Source organism: Serinus canaria, chromosome 1 (assembly GCF_022539315.1).
Source record: "Serinus canaria isolate serCan28SL12 chromosome 1, serCan2020, whole genome shotgun sequence".
Classification (NCBI taxonomy): Eukaryota; Metazoa; Chordata; class Aves; order Passeriformes; family Fringillidae; genus Serinus; species Serinus canaria.
Window position 1 is genome coordinate 32,281,252 of NC_066313.1, and position 21,834 is coordinate 32,303,085.

Sequence of the window (21,834 nt, forward strand, 5' to 3'; positions counted from 1 at the left end):
CATTACCTTAGAACCAAGCATTAAGCAGGGACTATAAATGCTTTCTTGCCTCCCATTTCCAAAGCAACACATCTGTCTTCTATTCAGGTGTATACACTAAATTTGCCATAATGAAAAGTTTAACCTGCATTTAAGTTCAAAACTTAAAAAATGCCAGTGCAGAGACTGTTTTTGTATTAAAAAGACAGCAACACTTCTTTTCTTGTTTATTATGGTTACTTATCCAAGGCAATTGAAAAGTTGCTTTACTTCATTCAGGTAGCTCTTCAGGATCCCTGCTACTGCTCATCTGCAGCAGCATTTTGATATATATTCCATGCTGTTTTGTGGCAAGATATAATCCCGTCAGAGCCTGTACCAGTATACCCAGACTCATCTTTCTAAAGACAGGCTGAGAAGTTGTGAGCCAGTAGCGTAACAGATTTTCTTTTCCTGGCAAAGGAGTTGACATATACCTAAACAACAGAAACAGTGGTAGAAACTTTTTTTTCCATGCAAGTGTCACGATTTAACATAAATATTTATGTAGATAGTAATTTTCTCTTCCTTCTCCTGTGTTAAGTTCACCTGGTGGTACTGAGCTCTCTGCATAGAGGCTTTAAACATCCTAACCATGCCCTGGGTCTCACCAAGCCTCGCCCTGCCATTGCTGTGCTCTGAACTACACAGAATGACACCTCTCAGGGACTTTGGCTGCTGGGCACTGCCCAGGCTCACTGAAGTCTCTTGGCTGTCCAGCCACCTTCAGTGGTGGCAGGATGGCAGCCACCACTGCACACAGCCAGGCACAGCCTGGGAGACTTGGAAGGCTCCTGCTAAACACAAGGCTTCCCAACAGATCACTTTGCAGATCTTATTTCACTTTGGTGTAGTTCTTACAAACTTCATTTTGTAATTAGATGACCTTAATGTATATCTCCTTCCACATCCTAAATGTCTACAAGAAAACCAGTGTGCACAGATCAAATATCTACAGAATTTACTGAGAGCTGAACATTTAACCCATAAATACATTTCAATAAATACATTGCAGATAAGACATACCTGGCTGCAAGGCTTCCATTCAAGGGGATAGCCAGGAAAATGGGATAGAAACCACCCACAACAGCACCTACTAATCCTCCTCTGATCACAGCACAGACCTCACAGTTCAGCTGACCTGCGTGGCAAACCGTATTTCACTGTCAACATCCGCACATGCTCCACCACATCAATTTATAAGCTGCGTGCAAGAACCTGAAAAGAGGCTCTTGACAGAAACTTCCAAGCTGTACAGGTATGCAAAAAAAATATAAAGGAGGACTCTTTAAAAAAAAACCAACAAAAAACCCAACCAACAACAAAAACAGTTCCAAAACAAAAACAGACAAAACAAAAAAAAAACCAATCACTCCCATTCCAACCTATGGGAAATTTATCATTTGAAAGCTGACCTTCAAATGAAATTGTAGAGATGGGGAAAAATTGAACTGCTTTGTTGCAGTCACTTTTACCTGTCTGTTTTACATGACTGGGTGAAAAATGCTGAAAATAAGTAATGTGTAAAAGAATTTTTTTAGATATCTATATATCTATATATATATATATATAAATATATAAACATATGTATCTCCTTTCCCACTCCACTTTGAGAACTCACTGCAGTCCTCCAATGCATTCTGCTTTCCAAACTCTGCTTTACAAACTGAGATTTTTCAAGACCACAACAGTTTAAGAGCACTGTTTAGCAGGGAGAAAAAGCTCCTCTAATGTTACATTGTGTACAGAAAGCAAAGCCCTTTCAAAAAAAAAAAGAAAAAAAAAAAAGGAATAAAGAGGTTTTTACCTGAAAATAAAGGGTCATGCACAAAAGCTTCATAAATTGCTGCTGTTGAAAGAAATGGAATAACAGCCATTGGAATAGCAGACACCAGGGAAGCCTTTCTGACATGTAGGATGCTCCTGAAGAAATTATTTGCTGCTAAACCACATAAGCTGGAATTTGCTGCTAGGAAGTACTGTCCATGATTACAAAGGTTCCTGTGAAAGAAGGGAAGTCGTTTCAGCAACTGAGAACTGTAAAAGAGTTTAGTTTCATCAACTCTACAATTCTCTTCTGAAAATCCTGCAACAAGGGGTAAGGGACATAAATCTCTCACTGATGCAAAATGGAGAGTAACTACTTTCAAAAGCAGCCAGTGCAGCATCCTTTGTTACATGCCTGAGTTTACACAAACTTCAAGAGTGAAGTGACAGATTGAGAAGCCATTGCTACAATTTTTTCCCTCCCATTATTATACTTAATGGAAACTTCATTAAAGCTCTCCTAGTAAGCATGTTTCTAAGGATAAAGTTTAAGGAAATATTATATACAATAAAACATATAAATTTAAAAAGTCAAGTCAATCTACTTACAATTCTTCTACATTTTAATGTTTTGAGTAAAATATTAAGCACTGTGGAAAAGATTTCAGAGATGTACTTGCTAATCTCGCAAAACTTTCAACACTAAAAATGTCAGACATCAAGGACACCAACTATGTCTTGTTTTGAATAGGAAAATTAAAATTTTACCTTTACAATCACAGGCAGTGAAACACAGGCAAACACATGAATAAATATGGAGGACTGAGATAACAATTTTAGCAGCATATTTAAGTACCCAAACCAGAGCAAATTAACATACTCAGGACGAGCAGAATCTACTTAGTGAGGTACAGAACTGCTACACTGCACAAAAGATAAGAAAAGGAGGATGGAAGAGTTGGGGTTTGTGGCTTTTTGTTTGTTTGAGCTCCCTAGTGTTAAAAACAAGTGCCTGGGTAAACAGGAACTCTCCGTTTGACTGCAGTGTGCTTGCTCTTCCTTTCCAGACATCAGTGAGCTCCCCTTTGGATACAAACTGGAAGTCCTGCCAGTGACTGGCAGCTACTTCTTTCCAAAGCCTAGCAATACATAAGCCCAGAGTTTCTATCTAGACATTACCACATCACTACTGAGTATCTGCCTCCCCTGCTCTCCTGGGGAAGGAGGAGTTTTGGAGGCTGAACACGAGGGCAGCAGATCCTACACAAAGTTGCAGCCTTTGCTTTCTCACCTGTCTGGGGAGGCCCTGTGTTACTACCAGCAGTTTGTTTAGCCAGCCATTTAGTCCTATTAAAAAATATAAATAAAATAAGCTTTTGATTACTCTTATTTCTAAAAAATGTATCCAAGCTGATAGACACATGCAAATGGCTGGTAACAGAACCAGCTCAGGTCCAGTAAGGTTTTGTAGTGACATGCAGTATCGCAAACGAAAAGGTCATTTGTGAGGCCCAGAAGGCAATTAGCTGGCTTTGTGCTGTACAGAACCCTGCTGGTGAGCCTGCAGGACTCCAGCTGACTCCTCCACCACCACCTGGATACCTCAGTCTCGCCTTCCTGAAACAGGGAGCTGTGCAGAATGAAATGCAGAAACCAGCAGGTTGATGCTCACTCAGTTCTGGCTGCAGGCCAGCCCTGCTGGACACAAGATGACTCCAGCAGAATCACATTTCAGTTTCCTAGAAAATTTTGTAGCTCTAGCACAAGACTGTGAGAATGCTCAAAGACAGTCAGGGCTGATCAGCCATCACAGAACTGGGGAGCACATGCCAGAAACCAGCGGAGCAGGACCAGAGCCAACACTCAAATAACCATATTGAAAAAGCATAAAACAAGTCTTCTGTTCTGGACAACAAGCATCTTCACAATTAACTAATTTCATAACTGCAAGAAGAATTTGTAATACAAGAATAAGGAAAAAGAAAAGCCTCCAAGACTTGAAATATTTGATGCACTTCTCTTCATTTATTTTACCAGCACTTACTGATCTGCTTTAGGAAGCTCATTGAACATCTTTTGTATGATTTCCATCCGCTTAAATCTTTCCAAAATTAGTCTTTGCTGTGGAGAATCTAGTTCAAGAAACTCTCTTCCTGTCATCTTGAAGTTCTGGATCATAAGGGAAAAAAACCCAGATGTAATTCAAGTTACATAGCCCCAGTATGAATCAAATAAGCATTTAGACTCTTTGCCACCATGAATCACAAATACATTCCCTATTTTGCATGGCAGTACTCCAGGTTTAAATTGACCTAACTGTCAAATAGACCTGTAAGAAAAAACCCCAGCCAAATAAATCAGAAAGCCTACAGTTGCAGTGGGTTTGTGTGGCAAGGTTTTGGTGCCTGGGGGGATGCAAGGGTGGCTTCTGAGATGCCAGGAGCTCCCCCATGTCTGACAGAGTCTGTTCCAGACAGCTCCAAGACAGATCTGCTGCTGGCCAAGTCTAAGCCCAACCACTACAGTGGTGGTGTGTGTGGGGAAGTTAAGAAAGAGTAAAAATTGCTGCAAAACAGTAGCTGGAAAAGAGGAGTGAGAACACATTTGAGCAGCAGCCCTGCAGACCCTGAGGTCAGTGCAGGAGGGGCAGGAGGCACTCCAGGTGCTGGAGCTGAGGTGCCCCTGCAGCCCATGGTGAGACAGCTGTGCTGCTGCAGCCGGTGGGGGACCACGGGGAGCAGAGATCCACCTGCAGCCCCTGGAGCATCCCATGCCAGAGCAGTTGGATGGCCAAAGGAGGCTGTGACCCAGGGGGAGGCCTGTGCTGCAGCAGGCTCCTGGCAGGATGTGTAGCCACATGGGGAGAGGAGCCCAAGCTGGAGTGGGTTCCTGGCAGGACCTGTGAGCCCATGGGGACCCACACTGGAAGAGCCACTGCTACTGAAGGACTGAGCCCTGTGGAATGGACCCACACTGGACTGCATAAGGAACTGCAGCCTGTGGGAACGACTGCTGTTGGAGAAGTCTGTGGAGAAGTGTCTCCCATGGAAGGGACCACACACTGGAAAAACAAAAGAGTGCAAGGAGGAACGAGTGGTAGAGACAACACGTGATGAACTGATTACAACCCCCATTCTCTGTCTCCCTGCACTTCTAAGAGGGAGGAGGACACAGAGAAAAACAACAGTGAAGGGAGGGGTGGAGGGAAGCTGTTTTAAGGATTTGGCTTTACTTCTCATTATCCTATTCTGATTTGATTGGCAGTATACTCAATTCCCCCAAAGTTTACTGTTTTGACTGCAATGGTAATTGGTGAACGATCTCCCCGTCCCTACCACAACCCCATAGCTTTTATTCATACTTTCTCCCTGTCCTGTTGAGGAGGGAAGAACTGATAAGAGCATGTTGGTGGCCACCTGAGGCCAACCCTTCACAACAGCTCTTGATTACACTTGGAGTTTAGTGATTCAAGTGGTTTTTCTTCCTACACGTTTTAGTGCAGAGAAAACTCTCCCAGACTTACTTTGCCAACCATACTTACCTTAAGTTGCTGCTACAACGTGAAGGCTGCGTCCTAAGTCCTACCTATGGGACCGAGCCTGCTTCGGTTCGGGCTTGGCAGGAAGCAGGAGCGGAGAAAGCGGGCCGAGCGGCAGGAGGATCTCCCCGGGATCGCTTCAGGCCGCCCGAGGAGGGACCCCAAACCCGTGCTTTGGGATGCCACAGACAGCACGTCACAGAGCTGTAAGCACCCCCCTCTCCCTGAGCCCTGCGCGCCGCTGGAGGCAGAGCGAGCCCTCCCAAAGCCCCGCGGCCCGGCTCAGGTCAGAACCGTCACGCCGGGAAATTGCGGCTCGACCCCGACCTTCAAGCCCCACCGCTACCAGTCGCTGCCTCCGCACCGCGCTGCCCCTCCCGGCCTCTCCGCCGGGCTCAGGTGCCGACCTTGAGCCGTACGAACGGACACCGCCCGACCGCCCTCACCGAGCCTCTCCCGCCGCCTACAACATGGCTCCTCCCACCTCACGCCCTCCTCGTGGGCGCCGCCATCTTGCTCGCTCACATGACCCAGTGCCCTCAAAGACCGCCTGTGATTGGGCCGTTGGCCGCCGGCCCAGCATGGCTGCCGCCGATTGGCCGCGGGCCGGCAGGCGGAGCCCGGCGCTGGTTGCCGGGGCGGCGGATGGCGGCGGCGGCTCCTCGATGGCGGCGGGGCTGAGCGCGGATCCTGCACCGGCGGCCGGGACGCGGGGACTCCCCCTTCGGTGCGGGGAGGCCCAGTCCTCGGGGTAACCCGCTGACCCCCTCCCCTCAGCCCGCGGCCCTTCCCCGCCTGCCCCCTCAGCCCTCGCGACGCCCGCTGCCCCCTTCGCTCGCCACCGGCTCCTTTGTGCTCCCTCCCCGTCCCGCCTCCTGCGAGCCCCCCTCGCTCCGGCTGCGTCCCGCTTCGCCCCACCTCCAAGCCCTCCCTCATCCCCTCAGCTCCTGCCTCTCGCTTGTCCTTCAGCAGCACCGGGGGGAATTGTCCTCGTCCGTAAACCCAGCCTGGCTCCGCCAGTTCCCCTGCATCCATCCCAGTCCCCCAGGCAGCCAGCCCTCTGTGTCCTGTTTCGGCTCGGAAAGCAGCAGGCGGACGGACCCCTTTGGGTTCGAGAGAACCGGGAGAGGGTGGAGAGGGGAGGGAATGAAAGGGGACATCCCTTGAGTCCCTGCCCGCGGGATGCGGGGCCGAACAGATCCCAGCTGCGAACATCAGAGAGCAGAGCAGAGCCGGCCCCTCACAAACCCCGGTCCCTTGTCCCCGAGAAGACGATGCACAGCAAAGCCCTGTCATGTGCACCGCAGCTCCTCGTCCTCGCGGCCAAGGGAAGCGTTCGGAGCTTGTCCGCCTTTCTCAGAATTCTCCTTAACGAAGTAGATGAAAATCTATCCCGTTTCTGTTTCTCTTTTTGTCTTTCCAGAAAAAGGGGGAGAGAGAGAGAGGCTGATACTGAAGCCAACCAGCTGCGCTTCTGAGTGGGAAACTCCGGACTGATCTCATGGCTTGCTTTTTATTTCATTAATACTTCATTGTCTCTGAAAATGAACCTTTTGTGAAGCTCTTCTCCTAACTCTCCTTATTCCTCTTTCACGAGGTGGCTGCTGTGCAAGGGAAGGAATGGCATGAAGTAAATTACTCCAGTATAAAGCAATCTGCTTTGCCCAAGCGCCCAGTGGGCAGCACTGTCACTTTAATAATTCCAGGTCAAGGGATTGCTTTCCTCGTTTTCAATCCTCTCTTTTAATACATGGGAGGATCAGAGGGACATTAAAGTCCGTAAGGCTGGGTGGCTTGCAGATAATAAAAATGAAAGTGTCTGCCCAGTGACTTCCGTTGGGTAAGAGGGTGATACTTGAAGGCTCTTGTCTGGTGAGGAAAAAGGGATCTTTTCAGTCTGCTGTGTAGTCACCTAATACATAGCTAGCAAAATTAATTCAAGAAGTGAAAGAGCTTAAAGAGGCGCTTTGGATTGTTTTTGTCTTCCTCCTTATTTGGATTACGTGGGCGTTTTTGTCCTGCAAATAATATGTTTTGGAGCATGTACAGGTGGAGTATTGAGACAGCTGCCTAGAGATGGACTGTGCCTTAATTGTATTGCATAAAATCTTTTAATTTTCAAACTTTGCTGCCAGAAGAGGAGTTATAATAAGATTTTATATTGCCAAGGAACGTTTGCTCTTGTATTTTTATAGAGTCAAATATATTTTAAAGAAATTGAAAGCATCTCTTTAAAAAGAATCAAAAAGCTTTTCTTTCCCTCCCTTTTTTTTTTCTTATTTGTGGAGAACGTCACAATTCCAATCCAAGGGAACAGCAAGTATTCATAGAAATGAAGATTGAAGCTGCATTTCCTTACTGAACTGTAAAAGAGTTCTGCAATAGATAGTCAGTTCCTGACCTTGCAGAGTGTTCCAGTAGTACTTCGTTAGTACCTGTAAATAAGTGCTTGCAACCAGATTCAGAAGTAGGAAGAAGAATGCCAGTCAAGAAGAAAGGTGGGCTATGAAGCTTCATATCTCATGTTGTGTCTTCATTGTGTTAGATTGCTGATTTCTAGTACTTTACCATTTCAAATTAAACATGCTTTAATCAGGAATGGAAATCGTTTTTCTTTTGCATTGAAAATGGGAGAAAAATCGGTGCAGTCACAATAATTATTTTTAAAAGTAACTTTATGCTGTGTTTTAAGATTTACATCAAATTTGGCCTCAAATTTTTTTTTTTGTAAAGATCAGCTGTCTGAGATTTTGAACAGGCACCAAGAGAAAAGCTTGATGTTTAATTTTGTGAGAAGCCTCTCTTACAAACACTAATAAATTTGAAAACCATAGTTTAATCTGTTATCTATTTGTGACATGTTTGGCGGATAAACATCAGCTATCAGTTGCAGCATAAATAAATAACAAAGTTTCAAGGCTGATTTTAAAAACAAGTTATGAGAGCTGTGTTTTGCAGCTAATGTAAGGTGATGTGAATGTGTTGTTTTTTTAAATGTGATTTTAATTAGCTTGAATTTCCATGCTTTAGTACAATATAAAACTACTGTCTTTAAGGCTGTAGTATGGCAGTGTTTAAGAAAAGACAAACAGTCGTACATTTGGCTTCTTCTCACCTCCAGTTTGTGTTTGCAGCTTTGGAAAATGTGACTTCCAGTGATCAAACAACAATAGGGAAGTATATGAAGGAAAATTCTTACTTTGAAAACACTTGCAGACCTTAGATTATTTCTGGTTTCTTGCAAATTGGACACCGACTTAAAGTTTCTGAATATGCTCATAGAGTAAGGGTCATGGGAACCTTGTTTTATTCAGCTCATCTATCCAGATGTGCCTGGGTCTAAAATATCCCTGGATGTGATGATACAAAATGTGGGGGAAAGGGCAAAAAGTGAATGTTACAAACAGAAATGAGGATGTAATCAATGTGACTTTGGATTCTCTTCTGTATAGGAATAATCCTTCATTAGTAATGAGTTAACATTTACTATATAAATTCTGATAAAACACACAGATTGTTAGAATCATTTTCATGAAAAAAAAAACCAAAAAATGGGATTTTGTGATTGTGTTTTAAAAATGACAGTTTAGAAATGAAATTTCAAACCTGAAATATTTTAATGAATGGCCTTGTCATTCATGGAATCACTTGGCATTATGTGTAGTAAAGGTGGAAACGTGTGTGGAAGAGTTCTGTTCTTAATAATTCATCCTGCTGTGCTGTAAAAGTGTCACCCTGATGTACTGGGGAGGCTTCTGTATTCTGCCTGTTTACAGAAGGAAAACTGAGGCTTTTCATTATTTAAGTTTTAATCCTGATTTAGGTGATTTACACTAAGGGTGTTTCTGTGCCAGATGTTCAGCTCTAATTCAGTTTCCGAATACTCGCTGCAGGACTTTAGGGGTGAAATCTTACAGGCTCCTTTGTGCAGAAGTGAGATTGGCGATCACAGCAATCCCTTCTGGCCTTAAAAATCTCTGAATTTCCTGTTTGTTTCCAGGCAGTTGGGCTCAGTCTTAGTGTACACCAAGGCTTGACTTTCTTCTTTGGTGTTACAAGGATGTATGTTTTGGCAACATTAAAATACAAAGTCAAGAGACCCAAGTGTCCCCCTTGAAATACTTTAAATTGTCACATCAATCAGTGTACTGAAGTTGCCAATGTGAATGTATCTGATTATTAAAAGGGTATTGTTAAGAATGTATTTAAGCATGTAAATTGCAGGATTAAAAATGTTGGCCAATCAGCAACTTCATTGTGCTTTTGAGCGACTTAATTTCTCTAGTTCATGCAATAGACTTCAACTTTCTAAATGTAATTAAAAGCATGCTAGCAACTCAAAACATGCTAGCGTTTTTAAAAAGATGGCTGTTTTTTCAAGTATTGTGTGTTAGTTCTATGAATATTAGGGAGATTGAGGGGATTCTTCCATGTTTGGTTTTTGGGGTTTCTTTCCCATTTATTTGCTTTACGATTTTGACAGCAGTTTGTGGCTAACTAGTTTAGTATTTCTGATGATGACTTATTTTCCTTTTTTGGGGAAAATTTGGGAGTTTGTGTCTACCATCCTGCCCATCGAGGGCATCTGTAGAAATCTCAGTGGGATACTCTCAGTAGGCTGTGCAGAAGTATTTCAGTATCAGCACTGAGGACAGGATTATCCCTCTCCTTGTCAGCACTTCTTTCTGCATTGCTATATTGGATTTGATTAAAATATTCTCCTAAAATCAGTATGGAGAAAGAGAAACCTGTGAAACAAGCTTTGAAGCATACTGATATTTATCACTGGAAGTTGTTATCAAGCACTGTTTTCTTTGGCACTGGCCGGTTGTGGGTCTTTCTAAAGAACAGTGGCAGCATTTTGGGAATTTACCTTTGAAATAGCTCTCACATCTAGTACCAGTCTTCACGTTTCACATAGCTTTGCACCTAATTTACACTTCACCTTACTGCTTGGTGTGATGCCTGCCATCTTGCCTTTAAAAGTCCAGGTCTGTATAGTTAGGAAAAAAATAGTTTGCTTAATAATAAAAATCATATAACTTATAGGAAGCTTTAATTTCTTATGGATGTGGAAAAAAAAAAAAAGGCTTGGTTCTGGTCATGTGTCAGTACCTGATTTCTATTGCCTGATGTGCTAGAGTGAAAATATTTTGTTTTTCTCACTTCTGTGTGGAGGGCAATGAGGCCCCACCTTCCCAGGAATGCTCACAGAGTTAACATGCTTGCTGGCAGTACCAGGAAAAAGTAAGGCTGGAAAAAGGACTATGGAGTATCCTGTGGTGTTGGATGTGCTCCCTCTAGGTATGGGGTGAGATAGTGTATGGATTGGGGCACTGTTGCTGCACAATTAAACACAGGGCTCTTCTACTTGGCTTTTGCTCATCTCTAATTTTGAAGTTCACTTAAAGTTTTAAATCAGACAAGACCAGTGTCTGACTGTAGTTACAAAATGATTGTTAGACAGTGCCATTGAGAGATGGAATGAGATGAACAATTTTGAGAAGTAAATAAATTTATTATTTTTGCTTAATTTTTACCTTTTGCAAACTAGGATGTTTCTAAATAGAACTATTAACGGAAATATTATGGAATTTCTTGAGGAAGGCTTTGCTTCAAAGTAAAATTGTACTACCATATAAAAGAAGGGAGGTTAGGTTTTTGCATGGGTTTAGATGTCTGCTCTCCCTCCTTCCCTCCCTTCCTCCCTCCCTCCCTGAGTTACTTAGCTTGATTTCTGTTAACTGTAAGGGACTATATTTAGATCTGTAATTGCACATATTTTGGATTCATCAACAGAACAGTTAATAGCAAAAATGTTACTGTAATTCATTCATGTCTTTCACAGTGATGGAAAGAACTAATTAAATCCATGCTCCTCTGTGATGAGGACCAGATTCCAGTTTTGGAGCCCTGCTTGTGATTCACACAGAGATGGCAGGAACTCACACATCTGGGTGCCTGGCTGCACATGTGCTTCTAGACTAACCCTGTCATCCTCCTTGCACATCTAGCATACCTTCCAGGACATGTTTTATTAAGTACATCAATGTCAAGAATTAAAATGTGTCAGTCTGAATCCATGTGGATGACTTCTGGGCCATTTAGAAGAATCTGACAGATGTGCTCTATGAAATCCTGGATTTTGTAGTGGTAATGCTGACTTTGTGGCTGGTGTGTTGAAAGGCTGGGGTCTAAAAACAACTCAGCAGGAACTTTTAAAGCAAAGTTCATAAAGGACCAGACAAAGCTAGCTCCCATTCATGCCCCAATTATCTTTCAAGGTGGAAGCTTCTTTTTAGCTAACAAAATTTAAATTTAGGATCATAACTTTTTGTGCTCAAAAATCTCGAATGTGGTTTCAGTCTTCTTACATTTTACAGCAGCAAATCTAACATATACTGGAAATTTTCTTTCTCATTTACTTGTAACAGGTAATTGGTATTACAAGATTTTTGTCCTTTCAATTGCTGAATAGGAATTCTCAAATAAGTATATGGCTAAAAGGCTACCTCCTTCACTCCAAGTTTTGTTCAGCTGCCTCTCAGTTTTTACAGTTATTTTCAGTATGGGAGCAGTGCAAATTTTAGTTATGTTTACAGACTGTGGAAAGCACAATTTTAGATTTCCAAGAGTTAAACAAACGAGTGTCAGAAAATGACTATCTAAACCGTGCCAATTTTCACCACAAAACTTTAATTTAAAGATGTCACTGCTTTTATGGCAGTGAGCTTTTCCCAGCCAGACATTGTTTCTGCTGTGAGAAACAGTGAAGTATTTTGTCTACAAAAGGACTAAAGGAGCAGGCATTATACAGAGCAAGCCTTTGTTATATGCATGCACACTGCAAAGCTAAGTGGACTCTGGACTGGGAATAGTGAAATTTATGCTCTTTTTCAGCCCTGCTGTTATTCTGGTACTTCTCAGATGTTTAATGTAGATCCATCTCATTTTAGTTGCTTCAGCTAGGTAGAGTGCCCAGTCTTTTGTCCTAGAGTGTTACTTTGGTCAGCAGAGGGAGAGATCCACCTCCAAAGGGCATTTTAACACGCTTAAGATCTGCATTGCCTTCTGGACAGTTGTCATTTTCTCAGGGTACAAAACACAGGGTAACTATAACTCCCTTACCTCAGTTTGATGATGTCTCATTCTCTCATAAAAATTTTAGTGGAAAAACATCTTCTTATCTTGAGATATTTATGAGAGCTGACACTGTGTGTTCTGTGAATTCTATAAATGAACACTATTCATTATTTTAGGGGAGGGGAAAAGTGTTATAAATTATTGTACTATTAGTCACTGGACTTGGAAGCAACCACAGTGTTGGTACAGGCACAAGAGGCAGCTGTGCATCCTCTCCTCCAGTCCTGTTAAGTGCGTATTGCACTCAGTAGGAAGCAATGGTGTCTTGCATTATAAGCATAATCTTTTTCCTGCTCATCCTCTCTTCTTTCCTTCTGAATTTGTTCCAGGTGGCCAAGCTAGATGTCAGAGGGTAACCATGGAGAAAAAGCCGAATTTGTAACTAGTGGCCAAATGTGATAAAAGATGATTTTGCAGTCCCTGCTTCAGCAAAATGAGAAAATCTGCCTTACTGAGATATGCTTATTTTTGTCAGGTCATACCAGGTTTCTGCTTCTTAGAAGTATTTAAGGTCTGTTTCACTGTGGTATCTTGAATTTACTGCAAATTAACACAGTGCTGAACAACAGCTCTATAAAAATAGAAATAAAGGTCATGTTTTCTCCTGCAATATTCATCCCAGAAAGAGCCAGCGAGGCTGCCCTGACCTAATGGGTGATGGCAGTAGTAATCAACAGAAATTATGTAAAGAAAACATTTGCTCTTTATTGGATGTGGTCCAGAAGAGTTTTTGGTGGCAGAAATTTGCCAGAACAAGTCAGTGCAATTGTCCCTAAGTCTGTCTTCACTTTTGGGCTGAAGAGGTTAATGCTTCCTTCAAAATGTATTTATCAGGGAATTGAATAGTGTAGAGTTCCCTGGAAAGAGGGAATCTGGACAGTTTACAGTTTCACAAGCAGAAATGAGGCTTTTCTGATTTCAGATGCTCCTCTCCCCTGACCCTATGGGCATATCTCACATTATGCTGTAGTGGAATAATTCCAGGCTCCTTCTGGTTCAGATCTAGGTGTTGAGCACTATGTTAACGCTGCCTTGCAGATAGATGTTTGCTAAGCTGTGCTTTTAACCAAAAAACCCCAACCAAACAACCCCAACCCAAGGTTTGCAAATCTACAGACCCAGTTGTTTAATGTCCAAAATGTAAAATTTATTTTATGTTGTTGCCTGAAGGTGCATGTTGGGTTTTTTTATTGACTCGGGGATTCTAGTATAATACAAAGGCTTTCAAATTAATAATTCCAACATGGATGTGAGAAAATGTAAGACCATAATGCCTATTTTGCTAATCAATAAAGGTAATTTGATCTCATTCCATTTTTTTTTTTGCATTGCTAGAAAGCATTTGTGTTACTGAATTGTTTTCTTCCATGTAATATAATGATTCTTTTGTATGAGTTTGGAAGTTATTTATTCCTGAACTGGCATCTTTTTCGTAGTTTTCTGTCTCACTCCGATTTTCACATTTATGTTAATTTTGATACTGAATGTTCTTCTAAAGGAAAAAAAAAAAACCTAGCTGCTGTACTAAGTGTGCAACTCCTGGTTTTTACTCTTGAAACTATACATCAAGTTCTACTAGTTTTGTCTTGCATTCAATTAGATTGTAAGCTCTTCAAAGCAGGGCACTCTGATAATTTTGCATTGTTAAGATGTCAATTTATATTTATTCAGCTGTATAAATAAGAGGTTTTTATTTGGTGCTATGTCATTTTGAGGGTTTGTGGCTTCATTTTACATTCTGTCTTCATATTTGCATTGTTGATTTAACATTAACATTTTTACACCTAGATTTTAACATTGTGACACTCGAAAGGCAGAAACAAGAAGGTCAGGTGAAGCTACTTGTAATTGCAGGGTGTCTGGTTTTGGAAGGAGTCTCAAGGCCTCAGAATCTGCTCATTCTGTTGTCTGAAATGCAAACAGGTCACCTGTGTAGCCAAGTCACCAAACTGGAGCAAGGATTGTTAATGAACAAGTCCCACATTGCCTTCAACATATCTGGGAAAAGAGAATTAATTGGAAAAAAGAAATGGCCCTGGTGTGATGAGCAGCTGATATCAGCACTTGCTAAAGCCCTTTTGTGGTCTCCTGAGGAGAAGTGATGTGGGAAGAATTTGGGTCCCAGAGTGAGCCCCTGATAAGCACTGGTCTCTTCCTTATGGTGAAGTGTAATACATAAGATGAACAGGTTATGCATTAAATACTGAGTGTTTTTCCAATATTTAATTGTGGTTTACAGGCAGGGATGAGTGGAGAAGACATATCAGTGGGATTGCAGGGGTCAGATAGTCATCTGGGGGCTCTGAAGCAGGAATGTAGCTTGGTTTTCAGGATGCTTTCTGATAAACAGAAATGCTGGAGTAAAGTTTGTGAGTTTATGCTGAGCCTCTTCCTGATCTTTATATAATTATCCTATTCCTTGTGTTTTTTCAGTTAGATAAGTTTAAAGAATTATATTTAAAACAAAAAAATGTGTAAAGGCAGCATTTTACCAGAACAGATGTGTGGTTGCATGTTGTAAAAACAAGTTTGAAGATACGTGGACAACAAGGTTACATTGAACTAATCAACACAGATATCTGAAATTTTTCTTGTTTTTCCTTATAGTAAGTTAGACAAAAAATCTGAATCTTAACAAATAGGCAAAAAAGAGAGCCCATCATGTCCCTGGTTGGTTGTGTGTGTTGTGTTTCATAAAGCTGTTGGTTTTTCTGTCCAGCTCCATCCATCAGTCAGTGTTCCTGTATCATTACTGGGTGTCCAGCCGGAGTTTATAGATTGTGTATTAAGATAAATTTAATTCCAGAAAAGAGAATAAGAGGCTTTGAGAAAGTCAAAAGTACACAAAAGTTGCAGAGGCTGGAACTGTGAAAAAGGACACAGAGCAGGGAAGGGACTTGACAAATCAAACAAGTGTAGAAGAGGCTGTAAAGGGAATAATGGTGGTTTGCTTTACACTTGGACATCTGGATGACAAGTAGTTGTCCTGATTTATAACAAAAAAAAAACCAAATAAAGATTGGTTTTATGTAGTAGGAAAAAACCACTAGAACCTTCAAGCACTGAAGTCAGATGGTGAGGGATCTTGTGGATGTTGTAGGAGGTTACCAGCGCAATTAGATGCCATCTGGGTGTAAGCTTGGGTCCTTCTGCACAGCAGGGAGGAAAACTGAAGACCTCATAGGGCTCCTTCAGGATCTCTGTACTGTCTGTTCTGTTTCTCAGAGTCCAGCTGACACATCATAACACAACTCCTGCCCTTCAAAGCAATCTGACTTGCAGGACATTTAGCCCTCTGTGTTGTATCAGCTGCTCAAATCAGTATTCTGGAACAAGAGACTGGTGAGCAGCTTCTGTGGCTCTGTGGCAGCTGTGTGGGGCACAGAGACCTGCAATAACACAACTGCATGGTAACACTGTTCAGTGCAAAGCTACCTGTCCTCCTTACTTCATATTTTCTTGGAATTTGGATATCTGGTTTCTCCTTAATATACCTGGGCATGTAATACTGCCTTGTTCTGAGAAATTGGTACTTGCATAGCAGTTCTTACAGTCTGTCTGGCCCATTTCTTGTCTGCTGGCAGCATCATGGTCTAGAGTAACACTGCTTTGCAATGAAACTGTTCCTAAATTGGTGTTCTGTGGGAAAGCAGTTTTGCAGAGAATTCACCAAGGCTACGGTTAGTTTAGGGATGTCACACTTTTTAGTTAATGGAGAACAAGGACAATTCAGAATGCAACCTCAACTTGAAATATCATTCCTTGAAAGACTCTCCACTTGTCCAAGGTTAATCTCCACAGGCCATGTGTTAGCACACAGAGGAGGCCAATCTGGTTGCTAAAAGCTGAAATCCTAGAAACAAGCCTGTCTGGTATTCCCTTCGATGATTACCTCCCTTCTTTTTCTGTCCCCTTGTTTTCCCTAGCAGGACAGAAGATGGGTTTATGTGCCATGCATATCCTGAGGAGCTGTTATTTTTAACCCTTTTCTTGTTTGCTGTGAGTGCTCTCCACACTGGGTGATTGTCACATAATGCTTCCTCAAGGTTGTATAACCCATATGCTGCATTTTCTGGATAGTTGTTTAAAGTCCTCTTAAAGAGATGAAGGGCCCAAGATGCTGGGAGCTTTCTGGTTTTTACACATATTCCCTGTCTGCTTTTCCTCTGTGCAGTCTTCTAGACTAATATGTGTCTCATATTAATGTTTATATGCAAATATTTTATGATTATCATTTGTCTAGTAGTTCTCAAGTCCTTTGAACCATGGGAGCTTAGAGCCTGTGTTTTTCCTCAAGCATCTTAGTGTACTGTTTCTTGAATTTCTTTCTAAAATTTAACTGCCTTTCTGCTCTTTGTCTCTGTGGGTACTGAGTATTGTGTATTAGCAGAATTTATTCCTTTGTGCTTGCTGTTCTGTGTGCAGATCAGGGAAGGTAAATGAGTTGCTGATAGGTTTGACTTGGATCAGTCCCAAGGCAGGTTGCCTGGAAGTTTCTTACTGCATTCCCTCCTGCTGATCTGTAACAACTCATTTTAATTTTTTGAGAATTCCAGACCAGAGAATCAAATCAAGACATCTTTAAATAACGGAGGCAGGGAACAGTGATTGCTCCTCTGTCTCTTATGGTCATCTAAATGAAGGTGTGAACTCTCTAAAATGAAAGTAGTTTTTGTGATCCTTTTTCTTCTAAAGTTATCAAAGATCCCTACCTTGCTCCCTTTTGGGGTGCTCTGGTTCCATTTCTCACCTCTATTTTGGCTCCTGTGTTTTTTCTCCACCATTCTTCATGCCTTTTCCTGCTTCAATGTCCTACATTTTCCCAATTCTGGTTCTCAAAGACCTGTAAAGTGTCTCCAGAAATGTGATGGCATTTTCTTCTTTTAAAATTCACCTCTACAACAGAATTGGCAAGTCAGAAGATAATTGAAATCCCTTTTAAGAAAAAGACAGATTAAAAAAATAGAAATTGAAATAAAAATACCCCTTCATCTTTTCAGTAAGGTAACAACCTTATTTTTCATTGAAATTGACATTTTTCCACCCTGTTAAATCCCAAAAATATTTTCATTCACAAACTTTGATGCCAGTGAAAATGATGCCAGTAAAATGATGCTAGGAAAAAAATGTACATGTGTTTCTAAACTTAGCAGGAGGCTGTGGTAGACTTGGTTCCCAGTGAGACAGGGGCTGCCTGATACTCCCTTGGGCTGGTGCAGGGTGCTGTTAACCAGCTGAGTCTGATTTCTTCCATGTGCAAGGCAGAACTTGCTGGGTTTGGAATTGTATTTTCATTTTTTTCTCTCCATCTTCTGAGCTACTTTGCTTCAGAGCAAGAGTTGAATGGCAGGATCATACTCCCAAGGAAAGCAGCAGCAGCTGTCAGCAGACTGGGGGTGTTCAAAGCACAATTTGAGTGCAAAATCAGTAACTGGCCCTGGCCAGTAGAGTTCAGCCTATATGACTTTACTGTGGCCAGAAGGAGCTCTGATGGCTTGAAAATACCCATATATTCATATATAGGGCCTTAGCAGCATCTGCTTGAGTTATGTGATGCCTCCATTATCTGCTCCTTTGGCTTAAGCCATCATCCTTCAACAAACCCTGGATTGAAAATGGAGCTCCTTGGAGAATGGTTTTTTAATCACTTTCACTTTCTCATATAGTTTCAATTAATCCTGTTAGTCAAACCTCTTCCTAATAATTTATTGTATTGAAGTTTAGGGATAAACCTAAATTGTCTTCAGGTGTAGTATATTTAGTTCATCTGAAGGATAAATGATGTGCATAAACACCTGGGAGATGTTTAGGAGACTTGTTTCTGGGGTCTGGCTTCTGGTGTGGTGTGTGACCTGCTATGTGCAGGTAGGGCTGTGTCATCTTCAGTCCCATACGATAGCACAAAAATTTTTTAATCAACTCAACTGTCCACACCAGCAGAGTTGCAGATGCTACCAGGACTCTACTGTAAATGCTGCAGTGAGTATAGTGTCTCCTTGCTTATATGGAGTTTCAAAGTGGTTCTAAAAACATGTTTGCAAAACATGAGAGCATAGAAAACCAATCAGCAGAGGAAGGGAAATCCTTTTGCTTCAAGGTACTGGTTAGTGTTGCAAGTGGCTTCCAGGTCTCTGATATGGACCCTGAGAAGTAGGTGGAATTGATTTTGACATAATTTTAGCAAAGTAGATGATAAAATTATTGCAGTATTTAAGTGTGCATAATTATCAAATTTAGTCTTTCATGTGTGTGGCTTACATTTTAAGAGCATTGCTTTAGGAAAACAATTTATTGGTGAGAATTTAATTTCTACTGATATATAGTGCACCTTCCTCTGTATGTGCTGGGATATATAGCTTCATTTCTTTTTGACAGTATCCCCAGAAAATTTTGTGTCTTTAAGATATACTGTGAAGTTATGTTTTGTTAAAATATCACTTGGGTTTTCTGTACAATTTTCTATACAATTTTTGTATTTGTTTTGTCAGATGTATGAGCATTGCCCCAACAGATTATTTTACTCCATAGCATAAGTGTCTACTGATTGAACTTTAAAAATCAACATCACAGAAAAATCTATGCAGTGGGGCTACTGTAAAGTGTGGTGTATTCTGTAAAGATCCCATCTAGTATAAATGCCCTGAGAAAAGAGTTTGTCTCTTCTTTGATTCTTACATAGATGAATACATGAAGCAGAGATTCATTCTGTAGAAGAAAAATTGAGTAATTCCTTGTGTGATAAAAACTTTAGCTTGATAGAGGAAGGAAAGTTTTCTGAGGGAGTCCAGTGAACAAAGTTTCTTGTAGTTTTGTGTCAATATTACATATCTCTGATTTGCTGGGTTGTAGCAATTACCTGTTCCCTGATCAGTAGCATAAACCACAAGCATTCCTGAGCTGCTCAAAAATTGTGGAGTGATAAAGCAATAAAATTTACAGAATTGTGAGTTAGTTTGGGTTAACTGATAACTACTTGGACAAGATCCTGTAGGACCTTAAAAGCTATTTTATTCCTTAAGATTTTTTCTTACAATTGTATTAAGATGTTTTGAGTATGATTTATTTAAACAAAACAATAATGCATTTACTGACTGTAAGAGTATAAGCATGTTTTTGTAGGACTCCATCTTCTGAATGGTTCTTATCGAAGTCCTCTTTCAAAGCCAATAGGATCAATTCAAAAATAGTGTCATAAAATACAAAGAAGCTGTAAAAAAAAATTAGCTCTATGTCCAGCAGGCCTCATGGGGCACAGCTGATGTCTGACTTTTCACTGGTCTTTTGTTCACAGACAAAGGACCTACTCAGGATCCACATAGAGGCTCACCTCTTGGGATATTAAATTGTGTGTTCAGTGGATTTGTTGTCTTGCTTGAATTTGGTTTTGGTATCAGTACTAGAGAATAGTGATCCAATAGGACAAAGATTTTTTTTGGTTGCATTTCTGATATACTCTGTGAGGTACAGGCTGCTATAAATTAACTGTGTGGTTTATTGAATACTGGAATGGATACAGTGATCCAGCCCCTTGTGAACGCCACCAATCTCTCATTCTTCTTGATGAAAATAATGTGTGGGAATTCAGATTCAGAAACTTCCACTTAATTGGGTGGCAGGGAATATGGTTCTTATTTGAGTATTGTCTGCAGTCCATTCTTGCAAACAGATAGTACTTAAGCTTTGTAGCTGCAAAATAAAAAAAACTGAATGTCCTTGTCTGTGTTGGGTATGACTGGGAGTTAACAATGGTTATTATTTTGGGGAGAGTACTCAGCATTTTTCAGCTGAGATGTTTTATTACATTATTTCCTATTGCTTTGTGTTGTGCAGAGGTTGGAATGTGCTGTGCTGGTGTTGAAAAGGATTGTGTCCCAGCATGCTAAATACTGTCAAATCCATATGGAGGTTTAGTTCTGAGTTATTTATAAACAGGAGAGTTCATTGAGAAGGGGGAAAGTTCTTTTTTGAAAGCCTAATCTGGTGAGGAATTAACAGGAGATTCAAATAGTCTCCATAATTCTCTTGGCCTTTTAGGAGTACTCCAGCAGTAGTAGTTGCACAGCCCCCCTCCCTGACATGCTGAAAAACCTCTTGGTCAGGATTGCTTGGGTATCCTGATTGAATCACCCAGCACATTGCAGGTTATTTAGAAAGCTAGATACACTGCTGCCAAGTGAGATTGTGTAGGAAAAGGATGCAACTCTATGCTGGAGCTTAGGGATGGAGTAAAAATTGATGTATCCTATTAAAGCTAGAGGGCAAAATTAGGCAGGAAAATCATTGCTTGATCTGGGATTTAGATTTAGCACTAGAGCTGTACTCTGTACTGGTTGTTCAGTTTGTAGAATTTAGGACTCTTCTGGGGGCAACAAAAAGTAGCAACAACAGAAATTAGCAACAAAAGTAGTCTTTGCATCTTCCTGAATTGAAAAATAGTATTTCAGTTGAAAATAAAAACTACTCATATCCTAAAAGGATGCTACTTTTTTTGTAGCATTGCACTTTTTAAAATACAAACTGTACACTTTAGGAAAGGAATAATTAAAGGAGGAGATGTCAGCATGCTTCACCAAGTCACTAAGAAACAGAGAGTGGTATCCCTGGTGTGGAAGAGCCATTCACATCCCATTTTTCTAGTTTCTCAGTCTACTCTTAAAATGTGTCCTCAGTACTGGATACTCTGCAGTGGTTTTCCACCACTCTGTGTCTTCTCTTTACTCTAAGTAACCATGGATTCATTAGATACGCATGTCTGTACTGGGGGGTAGGTGAATTCCTAATTCCAACCCATGCTTTTAGTTATGGACTAATTATTCTATTGAGGGTGGCCAGAAGGTTCACTGTACCAATGAATGTGCAAGTGTCTTAGGTGGGTCAGGCACGGTCATCATGAGGTCAGTAAATATATGATGTAATTGGGGTTTTAAAGCAAAAGAAGCTGAACTTACATGCAGAAGTAGTTCTTTGTACTTAACCATATCCCACTTGGATCCAGAGCTTTGTTTCAAGGCTGTGTTTTTGTTTGATGGAAGCCCAGCTGAGGTATTGTGATGTGGCCTTAAAAGAGCTGATATCTCTCTCTCTGCATGGGTTATAAGTGGTCCTAAGTGTAATTGCCTAATTTTACCTGCCCCAAGGACAGCTGTCATAGAAAAGAAGAGTTCCTCAGGAGGAGTTCCTCCTGGAGACCCCCTCAAGGTGGGATCAGAGCAGAGAATTGTGAGCTCCTCCATTATAATGGCTAAACTGCTATAAAATGTTCCCTAATTTTCCTGTCTATGTGATAGGTACATAAGGTTGGACTCAATGATCTTGGAGGTCTTTTCCATATACATAGTGTTTCTATGTATTTATATATATGTGTCTGT

General features: G+C 41.2%; 2 protein-coding genes across 4 annotated transcripts; one reads left to right on the top strand and one right to left on the bottom strand.

The window, feature by feature from the left end:
• Positions 1-193: 193 nt before the first annotated feature.
• Positions 194-5,864, bottom strand: LOC103827237 (transmembrane protein 126A-like). 3 transcript variants are annotated; one of them, XM_009102727.4, is made up of 5 exons: positions 5,731-5,864; positions 3,830-3,954; positions 1,826-2,019; positions 1,045-1,159; positions 194-455 (listed from the first exon to the last, which is right to left on the bottom strand). In XM_009102727.4, exons 2-5 carry the CDS (start codon positions 3,943-3,945, stop codon positions 251-253), a joined length of 630 nt encoding a protein of 209 aa, XP_009100975.1. In that variant the 5' UTR covers positions 3,946-3,954; positions 5,731-5,864; the 3' UTR covers positions 194-250. The 3 variants fall into 3 exon arrangements, with proteins under 3 accessions (XP_009100975.1, XP_018763931.1, XP_030090159.1); XM_018908386.3 differs by having other exon boundaries at positions 5,770-5,858; XM_030234299.2 differs by lacking the exon at positions 5,731-5,864 and adding an exon at positions 5,327-5,657.
• Positions 5,503-7,922, top strand: LOC127059768 (serine/arginine repetitive matrix protein 1-like). Its single transcript, XM_050976414.1, has 2 exons — positions 5,503-6,074; positions 6,747-7,922. Exons 1-2 carry the CDS (start codon positions 5,503-5,505, stop codon positions 6,799-6,801), a joined length of 627 nt encoding a protein of 208 aa, XP_050832371.1. The 3' UTR covers positions 6,802-7,922.
• Positions 7,923-21,834: the final 13,912 nt, after the last annotated feature.